General features: G+C 33.6%; 1 protein-coding gene across 6 annotated transcripts in view; it reads left to right on the top strand.

Annotated features, from left to right (window-relative positions):
* The first annotated feature begins 2422 nt into the window (after positions 1 to 2422).
* LOC113513069 (serine/threonine-protein kinase minibrain) overlaps positions 2423 to 22342 on the top strand; it is a 166558-nt gene continuing 146638 nt past the window's right edge. For 2 of the 6 annotated variants that reach the window (XM_052894367.1, XM_052894366.1), the window contains exon 1: positions 2424 to 3466. In XM_052894367.1, coding sequence (XP_052750327.1) covers positions 3403 to 3466 — 64 coding nt within the window. In that variant the 5' untranslated portion in view covers positions 2424 to 3402. Of the gene's footprint in view, positions 3467 to 18443; positions 18902 to 22342 lie in introns of those variants that run through there. The other 4 variants (XM_052894371.1, XM_052894369.1, XM_052894368.1 and 1 more) reach the window with 4 other exon arrangements.

Below are 22342 nucleotides of genomic sequence, written 5' to 3'. Positions count from 1 at the left end.
GTTTATCTGATTGTTTTTCTTTTTCAAATGTATTAACCTTACAGTATTATATCTCCCATACGCTGAGTAAGAAATATATATTATAATAACCTTTTTTATATGAAGAAAAATGTCGATTGTATTTGGTAAAGAATTTGTATAAAGATACTAAATATAATGTAAGATTATAATTTGCTCATTCTTTCAATTATAATCATCTATTGACAGAAGATTAGCATTGCTGACAGCAGTACAGTATTGTATGGGATTTTTATATAATGAGCTATACTTAGTAGGCATGTTGCCGTAGTTCGTGTAGGTTGCAGCATTTTTACTATATTTAATTATAAATGTGTTAAGGAAATATACTCAATGTTTGGATTTTGTTTTAACTTTATAAATAGCACCTACTTCTTTAATTTAGGAGTCGACAATCTACGACGTAATATGGCTATTACGTTATATCGTAAATATTCTGTAAAAAATACTCATAGTCTTTTATTTCAAGATTTTTTTTATTGAATACAGTGAATGCTCTATATAAGCAACTTATTTGAACCAATTACAATAAAAAAAAAGTTTCTTATAGAGAAAAGTTGCTTATAGGGGAAAACAGGTGTATAAAAATACTTACCAGCTGAAAAAAAAGTATTATATATCTTTACTTATTTATTTTTACTTATTTCTTTAACTAAGTTATCTAGAATAAATAAATTCGGTTATATTTTGCAAAAGAAAAAAGTTATTATTATTGTTATCATAAAAGCGTAGTTATAATTTATATTAAAAAAATTAAACAATCATTTTTTAATAAATCTTAGGTTTAGTACAGTCCCAATTGCCAAAACAAACAAAAACAATTACATATATTTGTTCATGATAGTTTTTCTCTTATTCTTTGTAACAAAAGAACCTCATTTCAGGGGAAGTCATTTTCTTTTGCCCATTATATCATCAAATTAAAAGAATTTATAACATCATTGATGTTTTTATTAGAGTCATCCGACGTTTTTTCATTTTCTTCAATAGGACTAGTTTCACAAAAATATTAATTAATTAATTTAATAATTAACAAAAACTAACAGAATTCAAGTAACTATTCTACAGAAATTCACTTAAATATTAGCACCACAAAACACAAACATATTGTAATAACAGATTTTTTTACAATTTGAGGTCACGTTGTTGTGAACAGCTGATTTTACTTCTGAATTGGCCTAAACTTAAATATTTAGCTTTAAAAAAAAAATAAGTTGCTGATACAGAACAGTTGAACTAAAAAAAGTTGCTTGTAAAGAGCTTGCTTATAAAGAATGTTGCTTATATAGAGCGTTCATTGTATTATATTTAGAAAAATAAATACCATCAAACATATTATACAACCATCTAGTTCCCTACTAAGCAAAGTTTGTTTTCAGATACTAGACGGTAATGGGCATTAGACAATTCTGGAGTGGTTACAGACAAGATGTTACAAAATCTTTAATAAATCAATTACATACTATGATTGAACTGCATTTTTATAATTTAAATAGTAAATGCAAACATTGCATAAATATACTGTACACCAAGTTGAAAATATAATTAATTAAAGTCCATGACATATCCATAAAAAAATTCTATGGTGCCAGTATTAAAAAACAGTAGTCATACATACATATCTGTCACGTTTGTCTCCCATTAGGGTTGGCAGAAACAATGGAATGCCTAATGCTTCGATTCAAACAAACCTCTTTCTCTTCTTCCACATTCGTCAAGTCGTTAAATGTATACTATTGTACAAAAAAAGGAGAGAATAGATAAAGTAATTCAGAACTGCATTTTATAAGCATGACATTTGCACAGGTATTCCTTATTATATTATAAGTGAGTATTATAAAGGAATTTAGGGAAATTACTCTGAGAATGGAAAATAATGGATGAAGTCAAATTGATTTTTCTGTTGAAAATATATTGAGCATTTTTATATAGACATTATTATGGCTTTGCTGAAACCTCATTTTTAAGTATTCATGACTTAATGTTAGATTAAAAACTGAAACATTATTAGCTGACAACTTATTTTTTATAAACTTTTTTAGAATATTATTTCTACTATAACTTTGTAACTACAGAGATTATGGTCACACTGTTCTTGCTTGACGCTTGACCGCTTGATAGAATCTACTTTTCATTTTTGTCTATGGTGCACGTTCAAGCATTTCGTTATACGCATACACTAAAAAAAAAAGCAATTCTTTCTTTTCATAAACTTGAAATAATTTTAGAAAGTATATACCACTATGAATAATATTGTAAGAAATTTATAGATTACTAATAAAATTTATTTTATTTCAGTTAATAATGAATTGTAGAATATGATATAAGTATTTCAGTAAAATTTCAATGGACTCGTAAAACAGAATGAAGTAGAATCCATGGCATTTAAAAATAAAACGACCACAGACAAATTTCGTGTGCTTTTCGAGTCTGCCATGTTTTGTCCTATTTGTCGCGCTTGATCAACGCGTTCTCGTTTACTGTTCCGAGCTGTTATTTTCTGAATGTATTGCGGGCTGTGTTTTGTTTACAAATAGTGTAGTTAATTGTGTTGTATTAAAATCTGATTGAACATTGGATCAATCGATCAATTTGCTACCTCTGTGTGTGACAGTGTAATTCGTATTTCAACAATTTATAAAATCATTCACTAGCTTGCTACTGTCTGCATTCAAAGAAATTCCGTCGTGTTTTTTGTAACATTCGTATCCGCCAATGTGATTTCATAACATTTTAGCGTTTCTGTCTGTGACGCAACCCACGTGCACATTATAACGAGTATCGCATGCACATTTGTTGTTATTTTGTTCGCGAGTTCAATTCGTCCAGGTAGTCGGGTTCCGATCAAACGGAAATCGCGCGGCGGAGCTGTGGTATCATCGCTTTGCACCGACTGCATATTGTCATTTTAAACGGTGATTACTGATCGTAATAGATATTAATTAGTGTTGTTGGAGTGCTCGGGCTGCCGGGTGCAGCATACACGTGACGCGTGCACGGGACGAGTGTTTGGGTGTTAGTCGGTTGCGGTTTGCTTGCGGGCGCACGCCACAGTCCGCCTGCAGTGCAGTGCCGAGCGCGCGGTGGCGGCGGCGGCTCTTGACTCGACGCGAGGTGAATCACCGCTGGCGTGTTGATCGTGCTTGTTTACCCGGGAGTGCATAAGTGCGTGTAGCGGAAGTGTATAAGGCATGTGCGCCGCCGTTTGGCGCCGATGACACCGCCGTCGGAGGTGACGGCGTTTTAATCGCGAGTGTGTGTTGTTATGATCCTTGGGTTATGAGTGTGTGACAAAGTTGTAGAGTGAGGACACTGGAGCCCCTAGACGGAGTTGGGCCCGCCGGGGCGGCCCTGGTGCTTCTCGGGGCTCCTCACGAAGGCAAAATGGCTGCGTGGAACCGCCACCACCATTTCAACATGCTCATGGATGAGAATGCTAAAAATAAATGTAAGTACCTACTAATTTATATATTTTTTAAACCTTTCCCGAGGGTACTTGTTTATTCTTTAGTTCATTGATATAATATTTTTTTTTTTAAATTCAAATGGGATACCAAAATTACTTAAACTCTAGATCAGGTTTTTATTTTGCATATGGGTCTCATATATTTACTATGCTAGATTATGCATGTTCTTAACTATTTTTTTTTTCTTTGCTTTCTCATTACTCTTAACATTTCTTATAAACTTTTTTAAATGGATTCTTTATAAGTAAATACTTTGTATAATTAGTTAATTTTAAACTTTCACATTGTTTACACATATTTAAATACACTATTTACCTGTAAAATGTTTCATCATGCTAAGCCACTATAGTGTATTTAAATATCTTGTATAATAATAATAATTTAAAAATAAGATATTTTATGATGATATAATAATTTAAAATTTTCCTATAATATCTAAATTTATCTAATGTAAAGTAGTATTTGTACTTTAGTTTAACATCTATCAAACATATTAAAAATCTGAAGTTTACAAACGATTTAAATATTTCGACATCTGTACTTAATGGATGAGTGAACAATCTCTTATAATTTTTACTTATAAAAAAAAGAGGAAGAATTTTAATTATTTAAATTATGTATGCATTTAAGTAGTCATAAGATCCCAGACCAACTAGACAATTGAATATATGAGTTTGTATGAGAGGTTGGATGTTGTGATCTCATTCTATCTTATACATTTGCTAGTGGGGATGATTCCTTTTATGGATCCATTTGCAGTGGGAAGCAGGTATAGAGAGCCAGATCTTTTTGTAAAACAATTTGGAAATTTAAACCATATTGGTTCATGAAATTGTAACTTTATTTCAAAGTAAAATTAATTAAACTCTGCTAGTAGTATCATCATCATCATCATTACTATATCAGCTGTTAATTGTTTACTGCTGAACATAAGCCTCCTACATAAGGAGGATTTTTTTTATAAAATTTAGAATGGCAAACAAGCTGTCGGCCCACCTGATGGGAAGTGGTAACCATCACCTATAGACATGAGCAGTACCATGGACTTAACAAAGATCAAAACTGTTTCACCTATGATACCCCCATATGTTGCCATTCCTGAGGACTCAGGTGTTATTCCTCTGTACCCTGTAAATCCACACCATATCTCACCCTTCAAACCAAAACACAGCCATGCAAACACAACTGCTTTACGGGTGAAATACAAATAGGGATAGAGGTACCCAAGCAAATGACTTTTGTACAAAGTCTCCCTCTTGCCAGTAGTTGCCACATTTAACAGTCAAGTTGGCAACCACAGTTAGGATTGGTGATGTTTTGACAAGGAAAGCTGCTGTCAATTCCTTGACATTGAGTGTCCTTAGTAGTCTTTTGTTGCACCCACGGGAAAGAAGAAATGGTCCATCCTATGCTGAAACCACATATTTAGTAGCACGAGACATTACAAAAAGTGAAGTTGATAAGGAGCATAAGAAATAATTCTGTTTACACGCTAATGGCAACCAAGTTGATTGTCCACCTAATGAAAGTAGTACCTATTGCCTATCACACTATGGATGTGGTGTATGTAACACTATGGTACCAATGTTATACTTATTTTTTTAATCTGCCTTCACTTCATTTGCTTCTAAACAAAATTTAAACATTGAACTGTACTTTTCCCAGCAGGCATGTGCTTCATCAAATTCACTGAACTTAATCATTATTAACTTTCAGTTCAAAACACTTCAGTTTAAAACATATTTTAAATTGAAGTATTTTGTATTAATTGATTATTAAATTGATTATTATATAATGTTTGCACTTTATTACACACTTAACTAGGTTTACTTCTTGCCACATGCATGATCACTCACCTGATATAAAATCAGACTAGATATTTCCAAGTACCCTCCAGCACAATGTATGATAGAAATTGGTGCTGTTTTTGAGTAATTATAGGATTTATTTTCATTTCTATATGATTGCAGCAGATTGTAATAGGTCACCATTACTGATATAATAAATTTTGTTTGTTTGTTACCTGTTAGCACCTTAACAGCTCAACTAATTAGTATGAGCGGGGGAGAAGGGATTGTTAGTAATGGGGATAAGTAGCCCCATTGCTAGCAATATGCCCTGTCAGATTAACCATCATAATTGATTTATTGTTAGATTCATTACAATGGCTAACTGACCTGTTTCAATCTCACCTTTCATCCCTCACTGGTGCCCCGCTAGTATATACCGATAACGCAGGCGGGGTTACTATTCTATTATCATCTATTAAAAAAAACAAATACTATGAAATTTGGTATACACTTACTATATGGAATGCTTAAGTTTATAGGCTACTTTTTAACTCAGTCGGTGAACATATCCCAGTCGCGCAGAGAAAATCACGGCTAAAAGCTAGTAATTTTATAAAATAAAAGGAAATTGGTGATTTAACTAGACTATACGTTTTTTTTTATACCACTGAAGTGGCGAACAAAGCATATAGCCTATCTGATGGCCAGCGGACTGTAATACCACGAGCATTACGCGCGCTTTGTCGACCCTGAAAAAACCTCTTTATATCTTTTTTGAAGAACCCCTTCTTGTAGTCTCTTGCAAAATCTTCGACCGGCAGCTCATTCCATAAATTAAGCGTTTGTGGGTGGATACATTTCTGAAACTGCGTTATAGGCTGGCGAAGCCCCAGTGAAAGATGATAGGTGAAGGTGTAAACAGGTTATTTGACCCATTGTGATGAATTCAACAAAAATAATGGTTTCTAAGGGTAACTGCGTGGAGGTCAACCAGAGAGGGTATGATGTTAGCAATGGTATTGCTAGTCTCCATTACTGACAATCCCTTCTCTGCTCCGCAGTCATACTGTTGAAGAAATAAATCCTTATTACTTTTAAGATTTTTTAGAAGCCAAATAATGGAGGTACGGTTCTTGACTGAAACATGATCCTGGATTCGATTCTCAGATAAACCAGTTTTTAAAAATTTACATTTTGATTCAGGTCTATGATTATGATTATGTTTGTTTATGATTGTGTTCTAAGTATTAGTTGTCTGCTGTTTTTAAGGTCCTAGTCATTGTCATTATTAATGAGGTGATCCGTGGACTAGACTGAAGAGTGGTTTAATTTAAATTGAATTAAATTAAATAAAAAAAAATGAAATTTTGTATGTGTTGTCTACAATCAAATATGGTACAATATATGGACCTGTGGTGTCCTGAACACTACATAATTTTCTGCTCATCACCTCTGTAACAAGCATCACATAACTGCAGAGAGCTACTATGGATTTACATTGTTGAATGCACACAGCCCTTCTGACCCACCTACAAAACATGTGCCCTACATTCCTTTGCCCTGATTTTCCGTTCGAACTTACGTGGGAACTATTCATTTTATTTTTATAAAGGCAGTCGATAGTTCTTCGATCGGCCGAACTTTAAGTAATTAGAAACAATTTTTAGCTTTCTTTGTCAGTGATTATGCGCATTGAGGGGGACAGTGGTTAGATATGATTCAGTTTTTACAAAGGTAGGCAATTAGAGTCAGGCAATTTCATTATCGACAACAAATATTTATAAAATATATAAAATGTAAGGATGTAATATGTTGAAAATAAATCTGATCTGTTTTGCTCTGATTATTATCATGCACTTTAGTATAATTATTATAATTTTTTTGGTCTTTTACTGTTATTTAAATACAGTGTCAAACAAATAACATTTTTCTAAATCTGCGAACATGTATACGACATATTATACCTCCTTATTTTTATTGGTATAAAAACATTGATATATCAATACTATTATAAAAACTACAGTATGTATTATACCCGAATTTAAACAATAAACCTTAATAATTAGCCCCAATCGTCTACCTTTAAAACAACATTACACTTTGCATAACTGAAGTGTAATCGACCTGGTGGACAGATTGCTTTATGACATAATTTGTAGTTTATTTTGGAACGGATTATGAGCGCTCCACATAACCTCGGCTCGACCCCAAAACTATTTAACGCGCACGGCGTCACTTCCCCGACCCAACCTAATTCAACCCTCGCAGATGGGCTCCTGCACTGATGCTTTTATTGGATTACACGACTTTTATGCCCTCGTTGTCGAGAAAAGCTTAACAATATTCAATTGGAATAACAGGTATATACCAAAGCCACAATGCATATTGATTACGTGGATAACTTCATTTGCGTCCTTTTGTTTGTTTGCCTTACGTGCAGTCAACATCGTCCGCCATACCGCGCTTTCGTGAGCAGATTGTTGTCAAAATTCAACCCATTTTTATCTGACTACAAATTTTATTTTTTTCACGTGTATGTTGGTATTGTTTATTTCTTCATATCGTCTGGTATTACCAGGATACATTTATTACTATGATATTGATGAATTTTACATGAGAACTTACGAGCCGTAAAGGTAATATAAAAAAGTAAACAAGGCGCAATGGTTTAAATAATAAAGTATTTCATCGATCAAAAACGCCATATTACGTAAATCACCAAAAAATATCAGTTTTTACACTTATAATCATTAAAATCATAACTCATGGTTTTAATAATAGTATTAAAATTCGGCCAATATTGTCATCCGTTCAATATTCCGCGCAAAACTCCGCATCTCTTCCCACGCTTTTGGCACTCCACCGGAGATGGTTGCATTTGCGGGATTCAAATAACACAGAGATAGTGCTCTTAATACCCAGTTTCTGGGAAAGCCGGGGCAGTCTCGAGCTTTATTTACACGACGATTTAATTGGCCCATTGGAATTTCCTCACTTTGACAGTTAAAAGTTATCTTTGTTGCCGGGTTGGACTGTCTAAAAAGAGACGGGGTCTGATAGTCTTAAAAGAGATTCTGATTAATCAGCGCACACTCGAAGCTGTTGAAGCATTATTTTTCGTGCAAGTTGAAATGTCAAGGGAGCTGATGGTCCACCCGGTGGAAAATGATTGTTACCTATCTAGTTATACAATATGCATGAATTATAGTGCACCTCATGCAATATTCACAAATATTTCTTACTATTTACAGCTACATATGTAAGAAATATGTAGCGGTACATACAACTATACACTTCTTACTAGCTACATACAGGTCGGGATTCATTCCGCGGCTTCGTCCTCGTGTATCAGTACATAAAATATCCTATGTGCTCAATTAGGATATAACCTATCCGTATTGTTCAAAAATGAAACTTCATGGAAATTGATAGTTTTTATAAAAATAAAATTAAAAATAACTAAGTATAATATATCATGTCAACAGACGATATTTTTCATTTCATATTATTTTATTAATAAATAATATTATAAAGAATACAACCAGTATATTTATTTATAAACACTTATATCAAATTTCATTCAAATCCGTTCCGTAGTATTTGCGTGAGAGAATAATAAACATCATTCGTCCTCACAAACGTTCACATTTATAATGTTAATGAATAATAACGTTACTAAACTCGAGGAATTTTCTCTAGTTGTTACATACGGAAATAGTAGATAATGGGTTTGCAATATTCCCATGTCGCAAAATGCTTAAGAATTAACAGCTTCAATTAAACATTACAATGCAAAATGTTGTCCGATACAAACTTTTTATTTATTTTTAAGTTATTAAGGATGAGTGAACTTTAGGTTGATATTCGACTATGAAATCCTATTTCATCTCTGATATATTTTTGTTCTTTCTTGTAAGCTACTAATGGAAATTAATCGATTTTCTTAGTTATTTTAATTTTTGGATTTTTATAAATTTTAGATTTCTAAGAAAAATCTTCGCTCAAATTGTGAACATATTTTTCACAATGAAATAAGAACTCCAAAACTTTGGAACAACATAGGGATTATTGTTGTTTCATACAAACATTAGTAATTGCCGTGTCGCCAATGCAATTTACAGGTTAGTTACATATGTCTGTTTGCAAACAGTTCTCTCAACGCATTTTGCATCAGTAGACACACAGTAGATGACAACTCGATGGATCTGGTTGTTTACACTATATACAAAGTTCCCCAATGGGAAATCCCTTCGATACTGTTTATATTAACTGTAGAATATTCCTACTAGACATTTTCACAAACATGCATGATAACTAACAATAAAACACGTAGTGAGTACTTTAGGGATACACAGATTATCACTCGAGTCTGTTTTGAAACACACAACACTTTGCTTCTAACTACTCTCATAAAATAATAACTTGTCTAATTCAATGTTATTTTATAAAAGAATACTAAATTTGGTCACAACATTCGATAAGATTGCTGATAAAAGCTAATACAATAACATTTCTAATATCGATAAATATAAAATAGTTCTAATAAATAATAGTAAATAGTTCTATTTTGCCATTTTTTTTAATACCAGTGTATATCTGTTTGCAGTTAATAATTCTAGGAATAACCGTTTAGCTTCCAAGAGCTACTAGGCGAAATTACATTGCTTATAACGATAAGGATAAAGATCTCTGACAAATTTGCAAACAACCTCTTTGAAATTCATGAATGCGAAATAAAACATGCTAATTTATCTCAGAATGGACGAGGAAACGAAATTTTACTCGAATAAATTAGCACAAGGAACAAATTTATCCCACGCTCACAACGTTACAAAAAGTGGACAAAGCTATAATTTTGTATTTAAAAATTCGGTATCTGCAACAACGATGGAAATGAAAGGCAAATGTTAAGAAAGTCAGTGAATTCGGGAGTGTCAAATTTTGGACGAAGTCTGCGCCGCAAGCGTTGCGTACTCGCATTTTTCGTACGCGATCAACTTTCATTCACCGACTGAAAGCTGGGTTGCTATGCGGATGCTGGCCTCACAGTGCGCCGTCATTAAAGCAAAGCGTGCACCGTGCGCAGTTTCATGTAGATGATATCATGCTCTTTGGGGAGTATTCAGATTAATCTTTTCGAAATACTGCATTTATTTTCCTACAGATTATTTATAAAATATTCAAGCCAATCGGACGTTCAATATGTCTGAATAAGTTGTTACAAAAAAATATTATTTATTTAGATTATAGCACATTATGATACACCTTACACCTGATATACTTCCTGCATTGCCATTCTTGAGCGCGCTCAGCTTCTGTTACGCCTCTTTACCTTGTAATTAATTTTATTGGCATATCCCACGTCTTTGTTTTAATTCCAAATCTAATAATAGAAAAAAATAAAATAAGTAACACATACCTCGGTCAAATTGAAACTGAACTTTAAATGTTGAATATCTTAAGTTCCAATTATTAAACTAGTACATAGGTCCTTATACTTGATAATGGCCGGTTAGTTACCAACAACCAGTTATCCTATGTCTGGTGGGGGAGTCTGGCTGGCTCATGCCGGATTGCCGGCCGGTGAATGGTCACCTTTCACCGGCACACAGTCTAGACGACTTCGTTTCGACCCGTGAATGAATTTTACATCGGAATGCGGAACAATTTATTGTGCCCAAAATTGTCTAACGCAGTGTTCAAGTGAAATCTTTTGAGTAATTTGTTAACTGAATGGTTTATTTATAAATTAGGTACAAAAAGTGCCTATAATGTTTTGAAATATTGTTAGGCGTAGATAGTCTTAAACTTTTGCGCTACGACGTTGGACTTATGCTTTCGATTCGAACTTTGGTAATAATCCGTTGAAGGCGATTATTCAAGCTGCCGAGGACAATGCGTAGGCCGAGCGGCGCAAACACTGTGTGGGCATTCAGGTATCCCATGCAAATGGCTATGATTTCTCCGGCGAGCGCTGACTCGGCCCATTATTTCTGTGACCACGATTTCATTGCGCACCAATAATTTGCATTTTAATTGAATATAGACTCGCTTGTAGATCATACGGGTACTTTATCGTTTTCTAGTTCCCTCTCTGTTATTAGTCTTACTGGTCTCATCGTCCGTCGATGTTTAAGCATTATTAAATCTTTGTTTTACTTTCACTTTTCTAGGAATTATATGTTTTGTAACTTTTCTTAGTTCCTTTTTTCTTGTCTTGACTAAGAGCATTAATTAAAAACGTGTTCAGTTATTAACTGACTTAAAAATGAAAAATGTTCTGAATTCGATTATTTTGTTTTTTTTTTTTTTGATGACATTGAATCGATAGTTATCATACAGATTTAGATGATACTTTTTGTTTATGTCCATTCTGATCCAATACTTATTTTGTCAAGTTTTTGACTGTAATTTTTGATGTTACATAGCGTATACAAACTCTTAAATTGTCGCTTATCAACAACTTGGGGAGTAAAATAAATACTTGTTCGACGCAAAGTTGACGAAGTATGACGAGTCAGCCCTAAAGTGCCTCTTAGTGTCATCGACCGACCGCAAAGGTTTTTGCACGTCTGTTGTTGCTGTTACTTTAATAATTGAATGGTATGGAAAGTAACGTCAAATATCCAGTTAACGGTCTATACATTTGTTACGTGGTTTTAAATGTTTATACTAAGTACTGTTTTATTAACTGTATAACTTCTAAAAAGTCGAGGTAGACAGAGAGACTCAAGTGCAAAAAGTTACATACATTTAGAAATATTCAAAGAATTTTAATATTATGTTCAAACGAACCTAGCCAGTTTTGGCGACCTTCACATTAAAATGTTCGATGCCCTTACATTTCCTGTTTCGTATTTCGGAATAAATTATGAGCGCGAGTCGTTCTTAAGTACATGGTCTAGCTTGTTTTCTTATTTTTTAGCAATGTCAGAAACCTCTTTATTGATATTATGTTAAAACTATTCAGTTTATTACTTATTGCAGTTCATTAAAGCTACTTAGTAAATACGATTTAAAAATTTCGTTATAATGAGAATCTCTATTGAATCTCTGTGTGAAGTACTCTATACAAAAAAATATTGAAAAAAATTTGGATTTAGACATACATCTAATAAAAACCTACTTATTATCTCTGCGTTAATCTTTCCATTTACTTCATGAAAGCTATTGGATTAGCTGTAGTTTTTAAACGACTTCTAAAAGGAGAAGTTTCTCAATTCAACTGTACTTTTTACCGAAGAAAATTCTGTCAATCTGGATCCAGTAAATATCGCCCTAAAAAGGTATATGATAAATATACAAGTATATCTGATGTTTTGTCATTGGACTACTTATTGTTTGTAGGCTAAGTTTTTTAATTTGCATATTCACACCAGTACAGGTATGTTTTAATATAATTCCAAACAGATTTTGTATAGTGTAGACTTACGAATTACCTACAAATTTTTACCCAATACTAAATGTTGGACTATTGACTCTTGCATAAATGCGTCACTAAAACTTTTGTGGTAGTGGTGCGTTATACCTTATACCTTTGATGGGGTTTTTCTAAATAGTTTTTTTCTAACCAAAATGTGTAAGAACCCTGAATTATTATCGAATCTTTTAAAATTTCGTTTCATACAATTCCTAACACATTGTTACAAGTACTACTATTTTTTTCTTATTACAAAACAGTTGAACGGCGAGATCTCTTTTAGTCTTGGTAGCGTTGTTTTATTTGGCTGCGATGGGGTTTTCCGGTACCATTGATTCTGGCCGAGATGTGCAATATTCCTAAAAATTTACCGTACATTTCTTCGAAGTTTCGCTATGTTGGGGCACATCCCATCGGGCCTCAGCGTCGATGACCGGAGTTTTTGCACGGTGGCCGCCTTTGCAATGTAGAGCATCACACGAGTCTATCTCAGACGGATGCTGGACAATGCATATTTTTTTAATACATGAAAACGGAATCGTAAATTCGTTTGCTCTGTATTTTCCACTAGTAGGCACCAGGGAGGGCTGGTAGGGAGGATGAAATCAAGTCGGTAGAAATTAATTAAATTGCTAGTAATTCCTGTTGCTAACAATCCCTTCTCCCCAAACAATGCATATTGGAGTGTCCAGTTCATTACGCATATTTTCTGTTAAAATCATATTCATGTCATCTGTTTATAGGATTCTACACAGGATTAATGTATTACATTTAGCTTTATGTACCTTTTATAAGTATGTATATTAACAGACAATTTTTTTACATAATGTCGTTTTCTAAAAAGTTGTTGAATGTTTTTAATAAATAAATAATGATTAATCTACTCAAAAAGAACATCAGACCAACGATGTTAATCAATAAAAATGAGTTAAAATTAAATTATGTCAGGCATATATTTCAATTGTGTTAACAAATAGAGGAAAATATCTATGTAGATGTACATACAATACACGTGCTCCAAGGAAAAACATTGACATATAAAAGTGATTAGCATTGTAATTGATTGAAAGTTTTTACAAAGTGTGATTTCATTAATGTACTTAACAAGTATTACAAGTTCTTATCTATTTTCAATTTACTCTATTTTTTTAGGGTTCATTCTGTAGGGTTCGATAAAATGTAAAAACGTAAGCTTTATAGTGTGCACTCGTCAAAAGGATTCCCAGACTATTTTTGTGTCGCACTATATAGAGTAGGCGCTAATGGACATCTATGATTTTTTCAGTTATTTCGAAAATTGTCTGTGATACATACATACACTACTAAATTTACAAATAAACGATAGAACATTTAGAAAATGTTCTATCGTTTATTAAGTACAATAAAATAACAACTTCTTGAATAAATTTATATTTACTAGTAATCTCACTACTTATCAATCGACTTCAAAAAGAAGTAAGTTTTCAATTTGGATGTATTTTTTATGTCTGTTACTTCATCACTCCGTCAATTTTAAACCGTTTTGGAAAATTACTTTTTTATCAGAAAGGATATACTTACAGATTCGTCCTATAGAAATATTATCAAAATTGGTTCAGTAGTTTTTAAATCAAAATACTTGATTTTGTTACAATTGAAGTTTCTTTTTTTGTTAAACACAATCTTAATTTATTTTAAAATGAACAAAACTCAGATCAACAACGAAATTGTCATGTGAGCAAGTAAAAAATTCCTAAAAAAAAGATAAAGAATTTCCTACAAGCATTAATTAGATTTTAAAATATTTGAATTTAGAAAGCGGAATCCTGTGTCTAAAAATACATTTTGATTTCCAATTAGCAGGATTTTCCTCATAAAAAAATACAATACATAAAATTATTCGCCGTATTTTTATGTGTGTAAAGAAAATTGTTTACGGCTTCAATCTTTTCTATGATATTAATATGGGATTAATATAAAGATGAAGACAATTCCAAAAATAATAAAAGGGGTCAGAATTGGCAATGTTAATCACTTAACATAGCCATATAAAAATTACGATGACGTTAACTCTTCCTTTTCGAGGTCGTTTAAAAATTCTTACTTATATTATAAATGTAAAAGCGAGTTTGTTTGTTTATTACCTCTTAGCGCCTTAACAGCTGAATCAAATATTATGGAATTTGGTATACACGTATTGTAGGGTATGGAGAATATGTCTATAGACGACGGTTTTCATTTTCCATCAGGTGAGCCGTCAGTTTGCCATTCTAAGTTGCTTAAGAAAAATGGAGAAGGATATAGATTATTTTTTACTCCGAGAAGTAAACATATCCTTAAAAGTAAAAGCTAGTAACATTAATTACACAAAATAGTGATACTAATTAAGACAAATGCCAATTCGACATAATGTTATGATATGTATTGTGTCATTTTTTTTATAATGTCCACTAAGGCCTCAAGGTTTGTGCTTGGCTCCGTGCGCCGTGGTGAGAAAAAAGTGACCGTCTCACGTTCAAAATAACAAACGGTGGGTATATAACGTATCGGCGATCAAGCTCAAGTCATCGTCAGACAATAACGGCGCGAGCGCGTTGTTTTCGCGCACGATTCGGGCGCGGTGCCCCCGCGCGGGCCTCGGGTGAACGGCCAGACGAGCGGGCGGCCGTTGCCTCGGTTTGTCGCGTCCTGCGGCCTCGTACCGCCCGTCCGCGCCTCGGCTCCTTGCGATCTGATGACCACCGCTACCATTGGACCATGGAGGCGTGGTAACGAGTCATAAATGAAAACTCGAAACTCCTTGGTCGTATTGAATGTTTGCAAATTGTTGTCTGTAGTCGAGATTGCTAAATATAAACACAGTTTGATCGCATGTATTTTTTATTTGTATATATCTGTATCATATTTGGTTGTTTACGTACCGTGTTGGTTTGGTCCTATAACTTTGTCGCGAGTAAGATTTTTTTGGTAGTATACAATCCTAAATTAATTTTATTTAGGAAACAGTACATTTATTATCTTATAAAATATTCACAATAAATATTTAATAACATTGAAGATTTTACTAATGAATGTTATTAAGACTAAGAACAAAAGTAATATAATTAAAAAAAAATAACAATAATAAAAAAAAAGAGCTAACTGATAGTTAATTGTTATACAAATGATAATGTCTGTATCTTCCTCTAATAACCCGAGTCCTCGTCTCCTAGATGACCTTGTAGATGTTTCAAGAATTTCCGTATACTCTTCGTAAACCTATTTAGCAGCTGATCTTCTTTTTATACTTTATTATTTCCTTGTTTCAAAATGGATGAAATAAAACTTCTGCTTATCTTTAAAGTTATAAGTAATCCTTTGAAAATTCAATTAAATTCTCGTGTCGTATGGGCCTAAGGATCTATCTTAGTTTTCAAGGTTGACTAAGTTCAAACACGTGTTAGTATACTTAAGTAACTTACAATATTTTTCCTTGTACTTACATTGTTAGGATTCTTGAAAAAAAATCTCTGAAGTTCAGAAAACCTCTACGGGTCTCTCATTGCGTGACGCCGTTTCGCACGTGACTGTTTTTTTTTTCTATTTTAAATCGATAAGTTGTATTTAATTAAGACAATATACACTTAATTAGCTACCATGTATATTCGCTATATAGTACAGTGCTTGTAGTTTTTATCGGCACTTGTTTATTATCCGTTTCTACGAGACTGGCGCCGACTGAACTGAATCACCTACGTCGATAATAAACAAAATTGATATTGTAACTAACACATTCTGTATATAACGTCACTATTCGGTTTTATACTCGGCAGCAGTCATAGACGTACTTGTGTAATAACTTGTTAACAAATTTATATATTTATATTAATTTATTTCCGTTTTTTTTTTTAATATATTATTGCACAGTCACTTTTATCCGCGAATTCGTCCGCGTGAACGGCGTATGTTTATTGACCGGGATAAAAAGAATTTTTATCTTTCTCAATCTCTTATAGTACGTATATACTAAATTTCATAGTGATTGGTTAAGCCGTTAAGGCGCAATATGGTAACAAATGAACAAATATTCACATTTATAATATTAGTAAGGATTAACCATCTATCGCGGCTTTGCCCGCATGATGTTACGATATAATCTACTAGTGTACTAAATTTCATTCAAATCCGTTCAGTGGTTTTTGCATGAAGGAATAACAAACAACCAGCCATTCTTACAAACTTTCGCATTTATGTTATTAAAATTAATAGAATATCATTGTGCCGTATTGTCAACACTAATGTTTGGTGCACTTTCTCTTAATACGATACAAATAAAAAATACCATCCCTTACTACAGACAATTATAATAATTTAGATATTGAAGCATTTTTATTGTCAAGTAAGTTTGGTATATTTGTGTTTAATTACTATTGATATCTTGTTAAATATATAAATTAATTAAAATTGTATGTAACACGTCGTTCATTATAGATTCAATATTCAAACTACGTATAATTATCAATATTTAACTGAAATGTCGTAATGTATTCACTTTCGTACAATACAATAAGCAGAATTCAATACAGGTGCTACTTTGTTCGACTGATTTATTTAATAGGTTGTATTCGAACACTGATTAAATGGTAATAAAAATGACGTGTTTATATATGTAGTTTTGATTTAAAAGTCCACTACCCTGTACAATTGATATTGAATCAAATAAATTTGATATGAATAATTGATATTACACATTTTCATCTGAGGACGAAAGTCGATCGCCCGCTTGCGCCGAGTTGATGCAAATTGAAACGCGACTTCCCTATGTTGATGAGGTGAACCAAACGTCCCTGGCACTATGAAAATCTGCTAGATGCATTATTCTTCTACCTAAGTACTTAATAGAAAATCTGCTGAATAATTCACTAGTTGAAAACGACTAATAAAAGCTTGCTCGACAGCACGATGGTGCATGGCGGTCGATATGTAAAGAGATGAGATCTAGGAATAATATCTTGGTGAGACTGTTTACTGTGCGGCTCTCGGTTGGATTGCTTCGTAACGGTCGCTAGTTTGCCCGGAGCTCAGACGGGACCCGGCACACAGGTGGTGTCGAGCGAACGTCTGCGTCGGTGCTTTTTCATTCTTTGTTTGCGTCGAGGATTTGCATACAATCGGAGAAATTGCGTGGCTGGCAGCGGCCGGGAAAAAGGAATCTGTGTAGTTTCATGCACACGTCGGTGCCTAAAATAGGGCTTGCGCTTTTCCTTCCACCGCTTAATGCTGACTGTTAATGTTTTATTTTCATTTTTTGTATAAAAAATATTGTTTGTTACTCGTTTTATACTTATTTCCTTATATCCTCTAAATGAGAGGCAGGAATTTGTTTATCGAACTAATTGTCATGACAGTTGAATACTGTTAATAATTAATATTATAAATGTGAAAGTGAGTTTGTTTATTGCTCTAGGTAGATACTTTTAACTCTAAGTAGTTATATTGGCAACCCACTTTAACAATGAAGATATATCCTAGGACACTTGTTAGTTATGTGTGAGCTTTAAATGGAACATTGATCGTATCTAAATCTTTAGTATTCTGATATATATTTTTAGATTGTATTGGGTGTATGATGTATTATATGTGAGCGATGTCAATTAAACAGTCTTAACATTATGTGACCGAATATTGGTACGAACTTCCAGTTGGTTGATCGGTCTCGCCAGTGTTTACCGACGTGTCTATCATCTGTATCACGTGGCCACCAGTTCGGTTATTACTAGCCTACGTCGAGTTCGCGCGTTAGTTGTGGCGGGCCGATCGCACCGGCACGCCGCCGCGCCGTCCTTATCGACGCGCAAGTATACATCAACAACGCCACGTGTACGTCTATAAACATTGCTTCACAACAACAACACGCGGGTGACGCAAGGACGCCGCCGTCGCGAACGATGCGAAACCACTGACGTCTTGGCAACATCTTCTGCTTCTGAGAAAAATAAAATATGCGACGTCTAGCATCAAGCAAGCACCTCAAAAAACATGAGAAGCGCACTCGTCGAGTCGCATCAACAGATAAAGATGATTCCTACGTCTCGGATGCTTTGAGTGCTTCTTTGTGTTAATAAATCATTCCACTTGTGTGGTCTTTATTGCTCCTTTGTTTTATAACAAAGCGATTGTGTATAGTGAGTGTTTAAAGTGTTATTAGTGTTTAGTTATGTCAGCACAAGAAAGCGAATCTAGCGATCGTAAGTTATTAAATTTTCTATCTATCTGCAACTGGTTTCTGTTGGATCGTCAACAGCGAGTCGTCAAGGAGACCGCCTTAAAGGTTTCTCCGAAGTGTCTGTCAGAGAATTGCGCAGTTACATCAGACAGCAACCGACCATACATTTTACTTAATCTTGATGTCACGGCTTTGAAGTAACCTTGTGCTTAATACTAAGTAGTATATTGAAGTACCTAACTATAACAAATCGGTTAATACAAAATATTTTATGTCATTTCAAACATTTCGAAGACTATTTTATGTGTTAAATTATACATTATTTACAAATTAAACTTGTCTCTCAGATGAAAGATTTATCGTTTACAAAAGTCATCTAGGTGACAAGATTTCTTTAATTTTAAAATATCACAAAATAATCTTTTTATCGTTAATAGATAGGTAATCTGCTACTTGATAATTATATCAATACCATTTTACAATTTAAACAATTTTAACGTGATAAGCATTTAATAATAATATTATATTCATTCATTTTGATGGTTTGTTGTCTACTGCTGAATATATATATTTCTTTCCCACTTTTATTGTTTACTATTGTGGGGTTTTGTCGGTAGTTGGCAACCGCAGTAAGGCGTTTATGATGTTTCAAGGGGAAGCTTTTACCAGCCTAAGGCCATGTATGTCCTTTTAGTAGCCTTTTATACTCACTTGTAGAGAGGAGATGGCCTATTCCATGCCGTGACTATTGTAATGAAAAAGTAAATTTATTCTTTACTAGCTTTTGCTCGCGACTTCGTCCACGTGGCCGAGATATGTTTATAGTCCGGAATAAAAAGTAACCTATGTCCTCTTCCATATTAATAGTACGTGTGTGCCAAATTTCAAAGTGATTGGTTCACCCGTTAATGAGCTAAGAGTTAACAAACAAACTCATTTTAATATTTATAATATTAGTAAGTTTTCTTTTTTTAATTCGAGTCCGAACGTCTGGGGAAAACTTAAAAAGATAAAAAATGTTCTCATAATCGAACTCATTGCGACACCATATCCGTAATTGCATTGCAAATCGTTTATACTACCTACTCGTGGCGCCAATGTCAATTAAAATAAAATATATAAAGTCACATTGTACGGTTACAAAGAAAACTGTCTTGTTCGCCGTTTCCTTCATTTGCATAGCAACTTACATTATTATTTAATTTGCATTAAAATAATTTACGTCTTTATTATTACTGTCTTCCTGGACTAAAATGTGCTCGACGTTATCTATCTCATTATCAGATTGCGATATGAAATTTTATTTATGTTTATGTACGTAGATGTTTCTGATATTCACATGAAGATATATCAAGTGATATTGCAGATTTTTTAAACTAAAATGGCGTACCTTCCTAAATATTAAATATATTTTTAATCGTTTTCCAAAAGGATGAATTTTTCAATTGAATTCTATTCTTTCTGTATGATATGCGATAACTTCAATAATTAAGAACTTATTTTAATTATTCTTTATTTTTTATCTTGTCAACTGTAAAAGATTCTTGCAATTGCTGTCAATTAAAACTATAGTTTATTCCCTGTTTGGTCCAGATCACATTTCGGCGCGGCTGATATTAGTGTTTTTATAAAGTGTAATTCGTGATCATTATCCTCGCTTTGGTCACGGGAAAATCTGGTAAAAACTATACAAATCTAATTTTTAATCGAAAAATTTTTAAAGTATGGTAAATCATTTTTTGTTGCTAAGTTACCTATTGATATTATTTATAAAATATGTATGCTTTTCCAAGAAATTCCTACTAATATTTCGCTCTTTTAAGGCATTATCAAAGATTTATTTATATTTATTTCTTTTTATGCAATAAATGAAATTCTTCATTTATAAGAATTTAAGATAATAACAAGAATTTGTAGAAGCAGGTGTACAAGTATTTTATACATAATTTTATTATGAATCCAAACTTCGACGAAGTACTAACAATCCCAGGTATTAACGTTACAAGTTAATTTAGCTATAACATCTGCTCACTCGATACGATTCTACGAATGTTGCTAACCCAAACTGCAGTGCGGTACGTAAACAGCGAACACGTATCTTGCACCTCCCACGCCAATCCACCGGCGGCTAATCGCATTCCTGGCATAGCAAATACAGGTTGTCGGCCCGCACGGCTGGTTTCAAACGGCTTGTGACGTAGCAACGCGTCGTAAACAGGGTTACCATGGTGTATAAGCCACTTCACTCCCATAAAGTGCTGGACAGTGGTATTATGCTATTCTCTGTGTTATAGAATTGTGTTATGAAAATTGCATAGGATCACTGATGCTCGTATACGTGGCATATATTTGACAATATACGGATCTTCGTGCACTGTTTGACGTTTATTTTTAATAAAATCCAAATAGACGGTTTCATTTTGTTTGTATTTATTTTTGTTACATGGTACGCAGTATCTTCATCAATTCTGAACACATTATTATTAGAGCGTACACTCACATTAGTCCTACAGTAATTTTGCATTCAATTCTCAAAAAGAAAAGGCAATCTCTTTTATGTTTCTTTTCTGTGGAAAATATTTCTTATCTCTGGATTAAGTGAATTAACACAATTGTTCAGTCGGTAAGAATGAATAACTTCTTTTCTGATATCATGGGAATCATTGTCTTTTGAGGTGTCCATGGTTCTGTTCATATACTTTTTTTTATACAACTTAGAATGGCAAACAAGCTGACGGCCCACCTAAAGGAAAGTGGTAACCGTCGCCTATAGACATGAGCAGTACCATGAACATAACAGAGTATACTGTTTCGCCCATGATACCCCTCATGCGTTGCCATTCCTATTTACTATTTGCTTTCCATCAGATGGACCTTGTTTGTTATTCTAAGTTATATTATTTTATAAGATTTATAAATACTAACTATTGATCTTAAAACATCCCAATTCTCAATTGTATTAAGACGATGATAGAGACCAAGGAGACCGATGCAATAGTCAGACAGCGGTTAACCCGTATCCGTTGTAACATTTCTGTACGGAACTCGTAAGACGCTTATAATGCTAATAGGCGGATGCGGCCTGATTTTCAATCGGCGTTCAAGTACGTACGCACACAGCAATACTGGGTGGTCATTCCATACGTTCTTATTTGTATTACGATATAGAGGTCAAAATTGAATAAAAATGTAAACGAAGTGATTGTGCACCCATTGATGTCGGCACGCTGGTGTCCGGTTCTACGTAATTTCATGTTTATGTTCGAAATATTACTTTTTTCAGGCTTGTATTTTGTCATTACCCTTTTGTGGAGTAATTTCCAAAAGGAGGGGAATCTCAATTCGTATTTTTTGTGGTCTTTTCACGCGATTACGTTGCCAACGAAAGAAGATCACTGTTTTATAATCGATTATGTTTATTCTCGATTCGGTCCCATATTATTTTTGTTGTCTTTGATGCTTC

This window comes from Galleria mellonella, unplaced genomic scaffold (assembly GCF_026898425.1).
Source record: "Galleria mellonella isolate WM207_F2 unplaced genomic scaffold, CSIRO_AGI_GalMel_v1 utg21, whole genome shotgun sequence".
Taxonomy (NCBI): domain Eukaryota; kingdom Metazoa; phylum Arthropoda; class Insecta; order Lepidoptera; family Pyralidae; genus Galleria; species Galleria mellonella.
Note: the sequence above shows the minus strand (reverse complement) of the source record. Positions and strands in the feature narration are given on the sequence as shown.